General features: G+C 35.4%; 1 protein-coding gene across 3 annotated transcripts; it reads right to left on the bottom strand.

Moving 5' to 3' along the window:
• Positions 1-16: 16 nt before the first annotated feature.
• LOC101746369 (putative glycerol kinase 5) lies at positions 17-19,243 on the bottom strand. Of its 3 annotated transcripts, none has more exons than XM_004922424.5 (11): positions 18,903-19,243; positions 18,554-18,647; positions 17,605-17,774; positions 15,847-15,936; positions 12,831-12,945; positions 11,209-11,411; positions 9,371-9,602; positions 7,540-7,634; positions 6,331-6,494; positions 5,267-5,400; positions 17-4,169 (listed from the first exon to the last, which is right to left on the bottom strand). In XM_004922424.5, the coding sequence occupies exons 1-11, from the start codon at positions 19,002-19,004 to the stop codon at positions 3,916-3,918; spliced, it is 1,653 nt and encodes a 550-aa protein (XP_004922481.2). In that variant the 5' UTR covers positions 19,005-19,243; the 3' UTR covers positions 17-3,915. The 3 variants fall into 3 exon arrangements, with proteins under 3 accessions (XP_004922481.2, XP_021206166.1, XP_062530007.1); XM_021350491.3 differs by having other exon boundaries at positions 18,554-18,740; positions 18,903-19,242; XM_062674023.1 differs by lacking the exon at positions 18,554-18,647 and having other exon boundaries at positions 18,903-19,242.
• Positions 19,244-19,252: the final 9 nt, after the last annotated feature.

The following is a 19,252-nucleotide window of genomic DNA, read 5'->3' as shown; positions in this document are numbered from 1 at the left end:
TTCAAAGTAAAACACGTTTTATATGTAGTGTAAAATAATTTATTTACGTTTTTTATAATAGTTTTCTTTTTACATTTGAACTGATTATATTTAAAACAACCACCGTTGATTTCCTAGTTTAAATGATTTTTAAAACTTTCTGAGTAGGTACTATTGTTTTAGTCACATGTATATGAGCAACATATTAAAGGTACACTCGCCCTAATTGGCTTCTAACCTTGACTTGAGCATTCGTGAACAGTCATGAAGATTATTCACGTTACGCATATGTATTTGTAAAAATGGAATAAACTGAGGAAGATTGATTATTATTACATATGGACAGATATTAAATAAATGAAAATTTTGAAGATATCTTATGCGAAGAGGCAACGATTACATCTATTTTAACTTGATATCTTTGGTAAAGAAATTAACATTATGTTGTTTAATTTATTATCCATTTCTGTTTCAATTAGCTTTGGTGCATGCCTGTCGAAACAAATCGACTACTTTCTTACTGGAACATATAAATTAACATAGAAATGTACTATACTTATCTCAACAACAAATCCCGAACTACCCATTATTTAGGGTTAAATAATAATAACAAGCCACCAAAACAATTCATCATAAAAATACCTTCACCTACTAAATTTGTTGTTAAAAAGAGGGAGAGAGGGAGAGGGGTGGGGAGAGAGAGAGAGAGAACTGATGAACTTCGAATGTGGGTAGCGGAATTCTTGAACGACGAAACACATCCATTGAAATTCTAGCGACCCGCCCTAGTTTCGCTTCGGAAACTGTAATTTATTATTAATATCTCCACGATTTAATGGATGTTATTATACATGTAAACCTTCTTCTTCAATCACTCTATCTATTAAAAAAACCGCATCAAAATCCGTTGCGTAGTTTTAAAGATTTAAGCATACATAGCGATATAGGGACAGAGAAAGAGACTTTGTTGTAGTGATTTGTAGAATTACAAAGGAGCGTTGTTTACTCAATATTTTTTTGGTTTGGTTGTTTATATCTCTAAATTAATACGCGTACATAAAATAATATTTCTAAAACATCATAGCTTTTCATTGGCATATACTAGTTTCTTTAATTATATTCACGTAAAATATTAACAATGTATAACATATTTATTTGAAAAATTATAAGGGTCACATTATATTAAGTTATATCAAGAAGGATTACTTTTATAATTGGGCTCCTTAGTCTCAATACTTAAAGCTACGGACACACTGGATGCAAGAGGAACTTTCTGGATATATCGTTAGATTGGACGCGCCTTTATAATGTTTATGTTATCGACGCTTGAAAGGCAAACGTGACTAAGCGACAATGCGTGAACTTTACAGTAGACTAATTTAATGTTGAAATACCTGAAAAATCTTCTATTTTAACGAATCTAGCTGTAGGATTGAAATAATTTTAATAGACCTAGAAATATATTTTTTGCGCATCGGATATGGTTATTGCCTATCATTTATGTATAAAGCAGTTATTGTCGCTTAGTCACGTTTGCCTTTCAAGCGTCGTTATGTAATTTAAGTTGCCGATTTCCACAAACTCTTATAAAGCTGTAACAGAAGTGTATCTCAAGGTATAAGTCCAGTAACCACTTTATACCAGATCGGCTGCAAGCCCACCCAGCGTCTAAGCAATAAAAAAATAGAATGAATTTTTTTGAGATACACATTAAATACATTATTCATGATACGCATTTACGCTTGAACTTTGTCTGTATAAGATGTTGACGAGATCACACCCCATCTGTTGTTAAGTGGTTACTGAAAATCGACAGCATGATTCTAACTATCCGTGTAGCACAGCACTCCCTACCATACCATATCGGTAAAATAATAATATAAAAAAATCAATGATTAACAAAACAATAAAGCATATTAACCGATTTTTGGCAGAATCAAACATATTTTTTCTCCTACCTACGCCGAAAGTTCGGTTTTCCTCCCGCTCTACAGGGAAGAAAGTGTAACTTTTCCTCCCTGGGTACTGACAAGTGCGCATGCGCGTTAGTGTCTACGTCTGCTCTCACGCACCTAAAATTCTCCGCCATTGTTGTGCTCGGGTAATTTGCAGTATTGTGTTTAGTGTAAAAGTGAAATAAACAAAAGGCAATAAAGTTTAATGGTGAAGTATTAAACAAAGATGAGTTCATCAGACAGTTCTTATTCAATTAGTAGTAGTTTATTTAAAAATTAAAAAACAGTTAAATTGTTTTTTATGAGTAAGGGGGGGGGGTGGTCCGCCCCCCTACCCCCTGCCAGGGCTTCGCCCCTGACCCCGGCTCGGTACTCCACGAACTTTCGGCCTTGTAGGAGAAAAAATAGTATGTGCACCGCGGGGAAAAAGTAGGACATCTCATCCCGCGTGTTTCCTACACCCCGGGAGGAAATGTCCTACTTTTCTCCCTTGGTGCACAATGTACTATAGAGAATTTATTGCTACAGTTTAAAGCTCAATTTAGCATCTCAAAGATTTTCTTGTCATATAGTTAATTTAAGGTTAAAAAATTAGAAAACAACAAAGAGTTAATGCTAGTTAAATAAAAACAATATTCTTAAAATAAGTGTATAAAACATAAATACTGTGCAAAATAAAATAAAAATGGATCTTGCCACTCTAATGGTTTTAACACATCACAATTAATGGGTAATTAGAAGACAGCATAATTTGTCTTCCGAAATATATTAGTAGCAACACTATATCGAGTCAGGTCTCGTAGTCAATATTTTTTTAATAATTTAAAACTAATGAGCAATTTAAATGAACGATTTGCTTTGTAACTATTGGACTATGACGAAAACAACTATTTATCAGATTGTTTCAGTATTCAAACGTCTGAATATTTATATAATTGTAAGTGGAATGATATCTTAATTTCACTCAGTGATGCCAGCATCGTGTTTTTCCCTAAATTTAAGGAAATTACAGGATGTCTAGGAACCGGTTCCGTTTTCGTGAACCAGTTGTCAGCATCTTCGAAACTGATATGTCATTAGGCTGAACACTCTACCCTGATCTGGCCCGTGGACTGCCTAGAAGCTCACTAACACCTGAGATGTACCTCTAGGCAACTACTAGAAGGATTTTATATTCGTTTGGACGATAATCTCTCAGTATGAGAAGCAAAAGAAAGTTCTAGTAAAGACACAATGCAAGTTGCCACAGCACATGAGCTAGGTTAAGCTGCCAATCCAATCTACAGGCTCTGTGAATAATACGAAAACATCCCCCAGCACGTATTCTGTGATTCTATAAATAAATAATTAAATATTTACTAACAATCACGCCCGTTAAGTGGTCCCGTGATAAGTTCGTAAAGAACTTATGTTACAGGTACCAGATAACGGAAATAAATATAAGATTTTTTATTATACACATACATAATAATATATTTAATATACATCCATAACCCTGGAAAAGACATTTATATTTACCATACAAATATCTTCCCTTGGCGGGATTCGAACCCGCGACCCCCTTGTGTAGTGACCATGTCACTTACCACTACACCAGACGGCCGTTAAATAATTACTCAGCAAAGTTAGTTATTCTTCATAAAACACATTATTTTCCTCGTCCAAAAGTCCAGATTTAGACAGAGACAAAAGATATTTAATTCGTGGATCGCAGCGACTAACGAATTTATCGTCCTTCAATTCCTAATTAACAATAATTAAACCTTTTAAAGTATGCAGGTTGATTTCGAAGTACTTTTTTTTTTGGTTTTAATTTTCAACTCCTAAAGTAGTAGTAAGTAAAGTAATAAAGCAGCAAGTTGATTTTCCTTCGGAGTTGGCAACACTGATTTATTTTAGGTATATATAAAAGTTCCCTGTGATATTATCATCTGTGTAACACGATGCACGCAACGAGCACGAGCATCGGGTAAAGCCAACGTTATTTCACTGCGTCCCCGTTATTCTTTAGCAGTTTAAAGCTATTCTTAGGAACTACTCCACAACCACTGGAGTCCGATACAGCGTTGACTGACTTCAACGAATTGCTTCTTGAATACCATCCGCACATCCGTGTGACGGCGTCTTCCCACATCGAGATCGTGTGTTCGTAAGATTTTTTCACGTGCGGCCGTGGATGAAACACGCATCCCACTTTCCTTAGAGATTTTAGTTCCTGTTTCGATTTCCATATACCTGTAATTTTTTAATTTTTTTTTAATATTATAAATATTTTTGTTTTGTTTGGAATTCTCCAAGTTCAACAAAAGAACGAGCTATGGGTGATTTTTAAAAGGTTTCTAATTAGGCGTCCAAGCGGCCAGTAACATTAAATAAACTCCTACACGTGTAAGACTCATTTTGTAATTAAAAGTAAGATATGTCTTATATTTTATACTATTATTAATTTTTGAATGTGTATGTATATTTTTTACGAACACTTATCTATCTATCTATCTCTTAGGTTTATGTACGTTGAAATTATACTTTCAATTATATGACCACCACTGTATATCTGACACTTAAATTATTACCGCGAACAATTGTCAGAAACAGAACATTGTAAAATTCAATATTCGTAAAAGACCATTGCTAAATATAAATTTAAAAACAAACAAACGATACAGCGTACCTTGAGCCCGCTAGAGGTGAAATCAATAAACTCCTTTTTTTATTTAACTATATTTGATACTTTAACTTGATATCTCATATCTCACATGACCAACGGAATTAATTTCGAATCAATTTATATTTGAAAAAATTACAACAAAGTAAATCAGTAAGAGTGATCGAATGAAAGAATAATGAGTGAATGAATGAGGGACTGTAAACTTATTACTAACTAGCGGACCGCTCCGGCTCCGCTCGGGTCTTTAACAAAAATTTCAACGATATTTGACGTTGTTTTATTTTTTTTATTAAAAAAACACTTATTGCGGCATAACTATAATAGTTATAATAAGGTGTTCTACAAAGTCGTAGTACATTATTTTATTCTATCATAAATAATTTTCGCAGGGCACGCGATGAAAAGAATATTTTAGGTATTTTTTTTACCTTGGATAACATTTTTGTGATTTTAGTAAGTATCCCTAATTTTTTTCAAAAAAGGTTATAGCCTATGCCACTCGGAAATAGTATAGCTTCCAAACAGTGAAAGAATTTTTCAAATCGGTTCAGTAGTTTCTGAGCCTATTCAATACAAACAAACAAACAAATCTTTCCTCTGTATAATATTAGTATAGATTGAATGTTTATACGTTATTCTTGTTGAAGCAACACAGATAACATACCTAGATGTAGTCCAACAATATGCGCGCATCCTAAAGAGGACATCTCTACGTGCACGGGTCTCTCCACGCGTAGACCCGTTAAGTCCGAAACCAGTTGGGCGAGGAAATCATTGTTAGACACACCACCGTCTAGCCTGTAAAACATTTGAAACAATTTATTCTACTGAGCACCAAATTTATCAAAATATCAATGGTTATGGTTGTAGGAGACACAGAAATGTTCATATTTGTTTGAAAACTAAAAATATAACTTCTTTCAGTATTTAAAATAGGAAATTGTATTCTATGCGTTTGAAGACAGTTTACCTTAATGACTTGAAACTTAGTTCCGTGGTTACTGTTTCAAGGAAGGTTTTTATTTTGACATAGCTCAATTGCATATTTACTATTTATTTATTAAAGCCTTGACATATGTTCTCCATAGTTTGCGAACTGAGGCTTGGTGCACACATTCGTTAAGCGGAGTTTTAGTAAGATATTTCTCCTGATCAGTCTTAAGGCTTTAATAAACAAGAATTCCACATGACCACGACTGCTCTGCCAAGAGGTAACCGACTATGATGATGATCTATTTAAATTCAAATTATTTTGCAGCTTTGATTTTTATTGCACGATGTCATTTCTTCATCATGGAAGGTAGTCGTGAACGTGTTAAGTACCTATTTCATTACAAAAAAAAACGACTTTGCTTGCGCGGCAGTGGCGTAGCGAGGGGGGGGGTGCAAGAGGAGCATCATGCCGCGAGCGCTACTCACAAAGGGGCGCAAATGGTCCGCAAAACAACAATTTATTTTATTTTTAATATAAGCGATTTCATTTCGTAAATAAAAGGAACACTATTAGTTTATATAGGAGCGCTAAAAAGTTATTGTGTCGCGAGTTAAGCTCGCTACGCCACTGCTTGCGGGATTTGAACACCGACACAGTCGCATCGAGTATGTAATACCGGGCGTATTATCTTTTAGGTCATGACGACTTCTACATTTAGTCTGGACACGTTTTAATTGTACTTAGTGTATACATTTCATAATTTACCTGTCAAGAATAAAAAAATCAGGACGCACCTTATAGAATGAAACGTGTAATCGGTTTCATTACGCACACACTGATATAATTGCGCGGTACGAAACGCTAATGACTCTAGTAACGCGCGAACCAAATGCGCTTTTGTTGTCGATGGCTTCATGCCTATGAAACCTGAAGCGGCTGTACCGTCGTTATATGGGGGCTGAAAGATAATACGAAAATAAAAAAAAAACCAGTTATACTAGAGCAGCCTTTCCCAAAGTGGGCGTGACGCTCCCTTGCAGGCGCTGTAGGCCTGCAGTGGGGCGGTAAAAGACCCAGAAAAAATAATGGGTGCATTGTGTAGGGGCTTGGGAATTGATTTGTAATTTCATCTAGGAGGACTCTTAGATACCGACTGAGCTATCTCTGTAGTGGTTTTTAAGTAGGTAAAAAATTGGGGGCGCTAAAAATAATTTACTCTCAAAGTGGGCAGTAGATAAAATAAGTATGTGAACCTTTGTACTAGAGCTTCGTTCGATTGACTGCGGGACTATTTTTGGGGGATTTTCAGCCAGTACATATGAGGTCTTTTTGAGGCCAGATTGGACTTGTTTACAGTGCGTATGAGACCTATATAGGCCTCACAAAAGTCCGTTTTTTAATATACCTATACTCATAGAAATGTGGATATAGTCGCCTCCCGCAACGAGGAATGAACACGGTTTTGACTGCCACACAAAATGATAAGTCAGTCATGGGACTTTTAAAAAAGCATAAGTCAATGCGTGCATCTCCTTATCGTTTAAAGTCAGTACGTGGCAGAGGGAGACTGATGTCTCTAGGCTCCTTTCCCCTCATTTTACGGACGCTATCGATGTCATTTTGGGGACTGACAAAAGTAGCGCATAGTAGTAGCGCGTTCCATGTGATAGGTTTTATGAAAGATAATATAATCGAGTAGCAAAAGACACCCCTTAAATATTACATAGATTACCCTAAATTAAAATATAGATTAATCTTTAAAATAACTGGACACTGATGTACGTACGGATAATTTCACTCAGACTGTTAAAATTTTGTATTACAAGATAAATTGAACTAGGAGTATAGGGGAATAAAATAAAATACTGACTAGATCAGGGGTGTGTAACGTTATACTATGTAATATTTCCCCAATATGTTCATCCTGCAGTTAATATTCTATTATTATTTAAATAATTTAAATTGCACTAAAACTTATGATTATCTAAATTAAAAAGAATTACCCCTAATCCACTAAAAGCGGGAATGAAGAAGGCGCCATCCGTATCCGTTACTGAATTAGCTATGTCCGCAGTCTCTTGCGGACTGATAAATAAACCTGAAATATATCATTGTTAATTTAAAGACTGGTTTTTTTTACTGCTTTAATGGGTGGACGAGCTCCTGACGACGACAGCCTACCTGATGTTTAGTGGTTACTGGAGCCCATAGACATCTACAACGTAAATGCGCCAACCACATTGAGACATAAGTTCTAAGGTCTCAGTATAGTTACGACAGCTGCCCCACCCTTCAAACCGAAACGCATTACTGCTTCACGGCAGAAATAGGCAGGGTGGTGGCACCTACCCGTGCGGACTCTCAAGAAGTGCTACTACAACTAATAAAACCGTTTCAGTACATTGAAAATAAATGACCACAAAAAATATTAATGAAACATCTACCTCGCGTCGGCACTCACGTTACGTGATGTCTATGGGCTCCCGTAACGACTTTTCACCAGACGGGCCGTGAGCTCGTTAAAAGATAAAGATAAAGAAGCCTTTATTAACAACCCTAATTCATATTTAGGTACATTTTTCTTTTCATTTGACATCGGCTAAGATTGTTTTGCTTTCGCATAGGCCTCCCCCAAATCTACGCAATGATAATTAATCAACTTAAGTTTAATGTTTGCTTTGTACTTTGACTTAACAAGGTTAAATGGATTTAACATAACAGTCTGGCTTATTACGTAATCGTTTAAAAAAAAATATTTATGAAGATAAATATTCATTACACGATTTCTTATTGTTTAACGGCCGTCTGGTGTAGTGGTAAGTGACATGGTCACTACATAAGGGGGTCGCGGATTCGAATCCCGCCAAGGGAAGATATTTGTATGATAAATATAAATGTATTTTCCAGGGTTATGGATGTATATTAAATATATGCAGGTGTATAATAAAAATCTTACATTTATTTCCGTTATCTGGTACCTGTAACACAAGTTCTTTACGAACTTATCACGGGACCAATTAACGTGGCGTGATCGTTAGTAAATATTTATTTATTTGTTGTAAAATGTTATTCCTCTGAAATAAATGCTTTTACGAAACGATAAAGGGGAAATCTTCTAATGAGCACTTGGTGCACGGTATACCCACGGTCTGAAGACTTGCCCAGAACTTGTATATCTACACAATTTGCCTTTAGAATATTATTAGCGAGATTGCTATGATCCTTTTAATCGTTTTCCTTCCTCGAACACATACAGATTTTACTTTATTTATCAAATTACCAGAATATAAAATCTTGACGAATATAATTGTAACGCACCGCCTTGACTGGTTTATTTTTTGGTACATCCTAAATAAGTATACATATAAAACAGTCGTATAAAACATATTCGATAGGTGAAAGGCTATTTGGTTTAAGCGACATTTTTGCAACTTTACATGAGTAAAGGGAGAGGGCGGAAAAATAGCATTAAAAAAACTTCTTCAGCTATTTAAATGAAGTAAACTCAATTAAAGTTCAATTAAAAACATCGAACTGTTGATGCCACCAGCAAAATAAAATGCATCTTTAATAATAATTACAAAGTTAAATATCGCGTATTAAGCTTAAACGACAAAGAGAAGATCTTCCACCGAGCGGGTGATATTGCTCGATAGACCGACGGTCCGAATGTTGTTGTTCGAAACTTGTAACTTGAAAATGTCGTAAGCGAGATTCAGGCCTCTGTCAAATATCTTGCGTTGTATGATGGCTACCGCCACAAAGCGAAATGTCGCTTAAACCAAAAGCCTTTCGCCGCTCGATATGTATGTATAAAATTTAACCAAAACGAACCTAAATTTTGTGCCCATTTAATTATAGAAGCCGTATCGTTGTTCGCTCCTTCCGCGGAATACACCAGTTCGTCGCCGAGCCTCCAGCCGACCACCGGGTACAGGCCGGACACGCTCGCGTGAGGTGCCGATCCGGTGTTTATATTAAAGAACGTCCCCGTTCCCATTGTCAGTTTGATGTCACCAACGTCAAAACAACACGAGCCCCACATCGACGCCGTTTGATCGGCCATCTATATGAACATTATTAGTTTTAAACCCATTCATAGTTACGCCGGTAACAGTAACGCCATCTATCTCCGAATAGTCGAACGAATATCGAAGGATCTAGTAGCAACTAGAATGCTCGAGAAGTACAACGCCATCTATTGTCAGATAGCGGAAACTACTACTAGAGATGTGTGGAATATTCTCGATAATTATAGGGATGAGGTATCGGCTATAAAATCGTTGTAGAGATGGCACGCAGTCAGTCAGTAATCGGAACTGCTCGAAGCAAAACAGCGAACGGATCACCTGAAGCGAAGCGGAACAAGCGCATTGAGAGTTTTAAAGTGTTTGTTGAGTGTTTTAAGTGTTCTAAGTGTTGATTACAGTTTTTTTAGTTATACTTTGGTAGAATTTTATTTATCCCGAACCCCAGCGTGTAACAATTGTTACGAAATATGGTGTAGAAGATATTAGATGAGAGGGATTGATTTGTGAGAGTAGCTGGCAAAATCTGAATGAGAGAAGCAGAGGATCGTGTGCAATTGGAGATGCCTATGTCCAGCAGTGGACTAGTATAGGCTGATGATGATGAGTGATGTATTAGATTAGCTGGGGTTGACAGTTCCATTTTAATTTTGGTTCATTTAGGAGTTTCGCTATTTTGTTTTTAAAGTTCACACATTTGAGAAATTAAGCATGATAATAAAAATCTCGAATCTACGACAAGTTTGTTTGAAATTGAATTTGGAACTGTGACCATACGAAAGCTGTCACCATAATATAATATCTAGTAAAAACAAAAAAAAAATGATTGAAATATCATAATATATGTATTTTCATAAAAGAAATTCAACTCCTCGGAGTACAATGACCAAACTATCACAAACTTCCTGCGAATATTAATTTCAAGAATTTATTAAAGGGAATTCAATTAATCAAATTATAATTATTTAGGGAATTTACCCCGATATCAGTGTCTTGGTGTCCATTGGCGCCAATAACCAATCACTTTTAACTCAGTTGCTCGTTAGTTTTTATTCGACAGTAAAGGCTGTCAAAGGTTATCAACAAATACTGTAGGAATGGATACCTATAACTTTACAAAACGAGACAATGTTATTGTTAAACATAAACATGTCTAGAATAATAATGTAAATGTCAACCAATCTCTGCATAAATACAATGTTATTTATATTCCTGGCCGCGATACAATAATGTCTGCAAGCACCTGGCAATTATCTTTCGACCGATAGCGTAGATATTGCTATTGTTTAAAATAGGTTCATACAACGACATCGGGTCTTAAATTCGACGTGTGGTAAGATGTTAAATAATATGTATTATTCGTGTCTATGATTTATGAAGTATCTACCTCGAGTATGTTGAACGATAAAAATTTCAGAATTTATTTTTGCTTGTACTGGAGCAATTCCCAAAGATAAGTTGTAGGGTAGATTCGAGAAACGACATAACTATAAGAATCGCGATCGAAACATTGTGTGTGTGTGCGTGTGTGTGTGTGTGTGTGTGCGCGCGCGCGTGTGTGTGCGTGTGTGTGTGTGTGTGTTTGTGTGTGCGTGTGTGCGTGCGTGAGTGTGTGTGTGTGTGTTGTATATAGAGGTTACTCACGCAGCTTCTGATCGGAATGGCATGACCCCATATATCCGGCGCCGTGCTGGTGAAGTGTTCGCCGGCCGTGTCCACGACCGTCGGCAAAGAGGAAATCGGAATATTTAATAAGAGTGTTCCCCAGCCGGCCCACTGCATCGTAAACGGATCGTAGAAGCCTGTAGCGGATGCCGAAGAAACATCGGTCATGTGAATACGTTGACCTGAACAAAAAGGAATCGTGTTTAACACCAAAAATTATTTTTTCGAATTTTATTATACCCATATAGGTAATAATCACAACAAATTATTTTACGTATAAAATAGCATTAAGCTATCGAAGCTGCGTTAGTTCGTGGATTTATCCTTTTTTTCGCGCAGCAACGACACGATTAGAAGAGTTCGTAAATTCGTATAAAATCCTATTCGTAAGTTTGAGACCATTAACAACTAAGAAAATACCTTCCGCCGTGCATAAGATATTGCTGGGAGACCGACAGTCCAAAAGCTGTTGTTGTTTTTTCATCCTATTCTAGTAACCTCAAGGGTTATATACTAGATTCGCCGAATTAGTGGGTGAGCTCACGGGGCTCAAACTTGACGACGTTGCTAACACTAACCCTAGCAAGAGCAGTGCTTCCCAGAATCTACCACCGGGTCGGAAACGCAACCCACTGAGAAGATCCGGCGAGAAACTCAGTGGGCTGTTGTTGTTCGGAACTTGTATTGTGCAAGCCTATATTGAAAATGTCGTAAGCGAGATTCGGGTATCTGTCAAATATCTTGTATTGTATATATTTTTTTATTGCTTAGATGGGTGGACGAGCTCACAGCCCACCTGGTGTTAAGTGGTTACTGGAGCCCACAGACACCTACAACGTAAATGCGCCACCCACCTTGAGATATAAGTTCTAAGGTCGCATAGGTCTCTCTTCATAAGGTCTTGTATGATAGCTACCGCCATAAAAACACATTTCAATGTTGTTATATAAATTACAAATTCAACCGCTAACACTGGACCGATTGTTGTTTTTTTTTTTTGCCGGACATAACCTAAAGATTGCTTGCTGTTAAATGGTTATCAGAGTTTATGGACACAATAAAGATCGCCGCGCTAATGAGGCCCTTAACGATTTCAATTGAAGTTAATCGTGAGCTCGACGGGCCATCAATGGAGCTTCTTGACTTTATGACGGATTGGCTAAAATGATTTGACAATAAACAAGACGTAAATTGGTTGACCATCCCGAGTATTCTTCATAGATATAGAGACGTGTAGATTCTAGTTAAAGCTTGATTTGGATTGGATTGGATGGTGGATTGCCGATGGAGCGAAACACTCTATTTTAAGGCTTGGGTTACTCAGTCCGATACGATACGATGTCCCAATAATTCGTTTTTAGTTTTTAGGCTATTAAAAATTATGCTTTAAGCATACAATCTAAGATCATTAAATTTTAATTTGCGTTTAAATTTTATTATATTATTTAAATTACACCCCGTATGATACGTAGCCTGACATAAAAAAAACATTAAATTCATAATTAATTTAATTAATTAGGTGAAAAATAATTAAAAACAACATAATTAACAAGGTCAGTGTTTCTTACTCCTAAGGTTTTCAAGGCTTTAAGCATAATTACCTGTCAATTTATATAATAACCACGTGTCCAAGGTTCCAAACATTGCGTCGTTGTTTTGTACAGCGTTTCTTAACGCAACTACATTTTGAAGAACCCAATTCAATCTCAGCGAGGTCTGGAAAAAGCGGTTCATTTATACAAACAATTTTATTATTCTGATCTCTTGTATCATATGTACAAGTATGTTAAAATGGAAATTTTAAATGAGTTCATAGTAATTGCTTTAATGAGATGGGGTCTTGAAATTTTTAATATGACTCAGAATAGGATGACGATACAGGGAAATAAAATAAGTTTTTAGTTCAATTTAAAAGGTGTACATATTTAGTAAAACATTTTTAACTAAGTTATCTATGATTATTTAATAATGTTATAATATAATTACATTTTATATTGAACTTCGAAATGCCACAATTTATAGTAACGGTTAAAATTTGAAAAAAAATACCATAACAAGAAGTTTTCTTCTTTAACTATTTGAATGGAATAAACTTAATTGAAATCCAGGTATAAACATCGAATTGTGAATGCTAATACCAAATGAAACGGACCTTTAATAACAAAAATAAATGCCGCTTAAAATAAAGTCTTTCGCCCCTCGATATAATGTTTTTTTTCCATCTTACACTTCACTTGAAGTCGTCGTGGCCTAAAGGATAAGACGTCCGATGCATTCGTGTTGAGCGATGCACCGGTGTTCAAATCTCAGGCGGGTACCAATTTTTCTAATGAAATACGTACTCAATAAATGTTCACGATTCATTTTCCGCGGTGAAGGAATAACATCGTGTAATAAAAATCAAACCCGCAAAATTATAATTTGCGTAATTACTGGTGGTAGGACTTCTTGTGAGTCCGCGCGAGTAGGTACCAACGCCTTACCTATTTCTGCCGTGAAGCAGTAATGTGTTTCGGTCTGAAGGGTAGGGCAGCCGTTGTAACTATACTGAGATCTTAGAACTTAATATCTCAAGGTGGGTGGCGCATTTACGTTGTAGATGTCTATGGGCTCCAGTAACCACTTAACACCAGGTGAGCTGTGAGCTCACCTACCGTCCGCACGTAGTTGGAATAACCCCTTAGACTACCAACAATCGGGTAGGGGAAAAGGCAAAAAGATCTCTATTCGGGGCTGTTTTTTGCGTATTATGTACAATTCAACGAATTTTAATTGTTTTTATTCATTTCTTATTTAGATTTTCAAAATTAAAAAAAAATCCTCTTTCCTTGTGCTTTACTTTTAAAAACCCAGCTATGAAGTTTACCAATTTAAAAAAATACGTCAAAAAAGTGAAACGAATTGAGTTATATATAGTATATAAGAAAATGATTCTGTTTTTATCTTGTTAAACTAGTTAAGTCCCGCTGTGACTACCGCCAAATACCTACGTTAAATAAACCCATTTCGTATCCCGCGCCTGCTACGAGTATTGTACGCTAATAAGGAAGCGGACAGCTATTGTCAAACTATGTACACAAAATATCATAAGAAAAGAAAAGTGTAGAAAAACAAGAATAATCTAAAACTTATCGAATTTCAAAGAGTATTTATTACTATAGAATAGTATTTGAAATAACCAAGATACCTCAAATGTTAAGTCGTAAAAGGTAACAAAAAAAAAAAGAAAAAAAAACGACTTATGTTTCCTGATTCAAATAAGTTATTTTTATACCGCCTTAAATTAATCTCGTTCAAGCTCGTAATTAAATTTCCGTTTCGTTAGACAACAACGTTTCTTCGCAGTTTCACCGGCCTTCAATTTTTTTAATCAAAAATACACATGCTAGTTTATTATTATATTTCAAAAAATCTGCTTGAAACAGAAGATTTTACCAACAACAAAAAATGTAATCTTTAAGTATTACTAGTGAAATTTCTACTGATTAATTTAACATTTAGCGTTATAACTAAATAGAAACATGTAGGTACATACAGAAAGGTCGGAATTATTATAATGAAAATAATAAACGTGAGATTAGGCCATAAACAAGGAACTTTAATATTTAAATAACATAATATAAATGCTATTTTAGGGGGGGCGGGGGGGGTCTAAAGCTTTTAAATGGGAATTTACATTGAAAATTTTCACATTATCATCGTCATGGTATTCTTTTTCTCTTGTTAATTTAATAATAAGCAAAGCGATGAACGAATAAACTACATATTGCAGTATTTGAATAGGTGATAAATTCCGCAGTAAATGACAGAGAGCTGTAAAGTATTCAAATTGTCGAAAATTAAATGCGATTAAACCGTAAAGTAGTTTTAATAATGGCAAAAAAGCCAAAACAAATACAATTAAGCTGCATGTTATTACAGGACTATCGTTAGACACAAAAAAAACTAAGAAAAAGTACTGCAACTAAAACTATATGAAAGTTTTTTTATGGTTGAGAAGTTACTGGAGGCCCGGAGGCCTTTCCAGTTTTACCAGGGCAGGTGGGTGAGCAAGGGCTCAAGCAGGAGGGGTGGGATTTGCTAACAGCTACCCGCGCGTCTCCAAAGGAGACCTAACGACTCAAGAGTAGCTGTTTCGCGAATGAATCTACTACCGGATCGGAATCGCGACCCGCTGAGAAGATCCGACGAAAAACTCAGCGGACTGATGCATAGGTTAGGTTGCACTCTTTGCCGAGTTCGACGAGTATGGTTACCGCGGTCCCTACTCCTAGTGTTAGAGCTAAACGTGTGTAAAGCAAGGGCTCTTGGATCTGATGTATCTCCCTATGTTTGATTTTGAATATTTATAGACAAATAATTTAAGCGTGTAAACCGACTTGAAACCTTTCTTACCTTACCTTTATTGCATACACTAAGTTTCTAAAATCACTACATTTCTAAGTTTATATCCAGCGATTTAATTTTTATTATACATAATAATATAGACCGTTTAATGTAAATGGACTTAATATTCTTGTTGTTTTCAATTTTGTATTAACATAAAAGTTTTGCGTCACAATGAGTCAAAATCCCAACGTCCTTAATATTTAATTTATTCATTTAAAAAATATTTACCTGCGTATTCATAAATTTGAATACACTTCCGGCTTTGAATCTTTTGCTCCGTGACACCAAATATAGAACGTAGGCGCTGAATTTAAATAACTGAAACAAATCATCTGTTTTAGTGTTGGTATTACGAGTCTACTTGTCATAGGTCATAGCCAAGACGCGCCACAGCGTGGTGAAGTCGTAGGCGCTCCTTTTAAGCTATAATCTTAGGGATGCCACAGGGAATTGAATATCAGGTATCAAAATAGAATACGTTAACGCTAAGCTATCTATGTACTAAAATTTAACGACCGATAGCCAAATCAGTTCTGTCCTATAAATCTAGTTAAATGTCCTCTTTCCCTCATTACCGAAATTGTTGACTTGAAATTCACACAATCTATGTCAACTGAGTATTTCGAAGTATGACCTTATAGCTTTATTGAACTGATAGTTTTCTTTATTCTATCGAAGAGGAGACGCACATACAACCAGCCTCGCAGGGAGTCACTGTCTTTCATTACTATCGGCAATACTATATGCTCCGACGGAAGGTGGTAGAGTGCGAAGATACAAAATAGGTAATATAATAATTTCTCAGAGTACTCCCGGTAGATACAGATGAAAGGGTGTTCATCGTAGCAAAGAAAAGTGATTCAAATGAAAGCCTTATCTTGTCATGATATTCTGCTTTCTTCCAATGAATATGATATACATACTGCCAACATATGTATTGTTTGTTCAGAATACCTAGCCATTATACAGGCTACTTTTGAATCATCTGGCAAGCGAAGAATGAACGAAGAAGAACACTAAGCACTAAGGTGCTCATTCCAATTTGCTATTTACAATGCCCATAGGAATTTTTTTCGCTCTATCTTGAATGGTACAAAGTGGAATGACGCAATGCCTACAAAAATTATGAGAATTGGTCCAGTCTTGCTCTGGATACACTGTGGTTTAAAGAGCTGACTGTCAACCTCCAAGAAGTATTGGCGAATTATGCTAAAAGTACTTACTTTAAATAGTATTAATTTAACCATTGTTTTTTATGTGAATGATTGTTTTCTGTGAGGGCCATGGTTTTCTGACCTCAATATGTATACTGTTAATTCGTTCTGTATGCAAAGATATATATTTTTTTATTTATATGCCTACCATCTACTAGTACCCTTAAAGAGCTATACTAGCTTCACCAAATGTTAATATCGACCGCAATTTTTCTTATAAGACAGTGGTCAGCAAAATGTTGATGAATAATATTGTTACGCCTGTAAGAGTAACGCCATCTATCGCCGAATAGCAGAAACTAATATTAAAGAATGGTATGGTAACATCGAGAACTCGAGAAGTACAACGCCATCTATTGTCAGATATCGGAAACACACATTCGACTTGCCCAGAATGTTCTCGATAAATCTAGGAATGTCGTATCGACAATAAAAGTGTTGCAGAGATGGCACAAAGTCAGATAGTAATCGGAACTACTCGAAGCAAAACAGCGAACGGATTACCTGAAGCGAAGCGGAAAAAGGTAATTGACAATTTTCAAGAATTCAATGCATAACAATACCTTCATCATACATGACCACAAAAAAGTAAAGTATTCAAAATATATGAGAAATTAAAAACCATGAAAATGATTTTAATTATTAACCTGAATAACATTTGAAGAAGTGGTAATAAATAGAAATGATCCTTACAGAGCTCATATTAAATAAAATCATTATTTTGTACTTGTTTTTTCATTTGGTTAACAATAAGTAATATACCTATATGTACCTTCCATGTATAAGACTTGTTCCACTGTTTGACAAGACTGTCAGCTCTTAAGTCTTTCCAAGTTACAAAATTGTGAAAATGCTTGCCAGTTGTACGAGACCACGTGATGAATGTGCTCCTTTGAGTAGATATACCCATTGCTGTGATCTGACCAGCCGAAAGATTGGCATCTATTGAAAAGAAATGTTACTTTTAATAATGAATGTTCATTTAGTGCTGCATCTTGTGTGTTTCTCCATGTATGCCATTGCATGTAGGGTTCCCATACTAAAGGTAGCGGGTTCATGAGTGCAAGATTTTATCTTTATTTAGTTTTTTTTGTTTGTATTAATCAGCTGTTTTCTCTGTCTCATTTATCTGAGCATCTAAAAAAAATAATCTGCCAGAGAGAATTAGAGTTCACACAATTAGAGTTCTAGGGCAAACTTTGGCCTTAATAGGCTTCATATTTCTTTGCCTACTGTTAAGTACAAGTCAGATCCGCTCTGAATTACAATATTTGCCGAAAGCTGACTTTCAAAATACAATAACAGTATAAATATGGAAAAATTGTCACATTGCTAAGGTGTTCCAGACATTGGGTCCGACAAACAATTATATTTAGGGAAAAACCTAAACCACACCCCGAATTGATGTTTTGCTTACATGGCACAAAAATCATTCAAGTGAAATATCACACTGGTAGGCTACACTGGCATGGTCTTTCAAGGCTCAAGCTTAGGTAAAAAAACTGGTAACTAAAACCAGAATTCCTATTTCATGGGATAGGCTAAACAGTTAAGATTTGGACCTTATGCTTCAAGGTAAGTGGCTTAGTCTCTTCTAAATACTTAACAAAAGGTAAACTGAAAGCTTGTTCACCCTTCTAATAAATAAGAAACAATAACAAATAATATTATAAATAATTCTCATACGTAAGGAAAATTTTTTTTTTTATTAGCTTACTTACTTTGAAATGATTTCTTCACCACTGAAATAACTGAGGTCCATAATTCATTTGGGTTAATCTCCACAAATCCAGGACAGGGATAGTGCAGAATCACCTTAATTAAAACACATGTAATATTTTTCTTCAAATAAGCTTCATTTTTAATTTGGTAAAATACTAGTTTATTGTGTTTAATTTGACTTTATTTCTAAAAGTTTTAATAATTTATTTCAGTCTACTTCCATTTTTTTAATGCGTCGCGCATTTTTAACTTAATTCTGCTGTCTTAAAGTATTAACTGTATTTATTACGGAAATCTATGCACAATAAAATAAAAATAAACATTTATTCAACACTAACGTAGACATACCTGATCGACAGCTTTTCCTACAGTTTCTGCTCTAGAATTATAAATAAACGCACGAATTGTCGTAGTTCCTATATCTAAAGTTAAAATATATTTCTCTTCCATTATTTTCGTTAAAATCACTAAGGAAGAACAGAGAATATTGAGTTCACAGAACTTACTATAATTTTATAGCTTATTTAATAAATATAAATTAATGATACACATCGTTATCATTTATCGCAATTTGCACTTTGAATTCATAGAGTAATAACATATTTTGTAATTTTCTGTTTGAAACACAGGCTATTTTTTTATTGTGTCACGTACGGTTTGTGCATTAGCCAGTGTCAAGAAATAAGATTTATTTCTAC

The sequence above is a fragment of the Bombyx mori genome, chromosome 19 (assembly GCF_030269925.1).
Source record: "Bombyx mori chromosome 19, ASM3026992v2".
NCBI lineage: Eukaryota > Metazoa > Arthropoda > Insecta > Lepidoptera > Bombycidae > Bombyx > Bombyx mori.
The sequence above is the reverse complement of the archived record's forward strand: the minus strand, read 5'-3'. Positions and strand labels throughout refer to the sequence as shown.

Coding starts and splice junctions, on each gene's coding strand:
- LOC101746369 (XM_004922424.5), bottom strand. CDS start 19,004: ATGGAAGAGAAATATATTTTAACTTTAGATATAGGAACTACGACAATT. Junction 7,635..9,370: donor TAAATGGGCACAAAATTTAG/GTTCGTTTTGGT, acceptor GATATATTTCAG/GTTTATTTATCAGTCCGCAA. Junction 5,401..6,330: donor TACACGTTTCATTCTATAAG/GTGCGTCCTGAT, acceptor AATGTTTTACAG/GCTAGACGGTGGTGTGTCTA.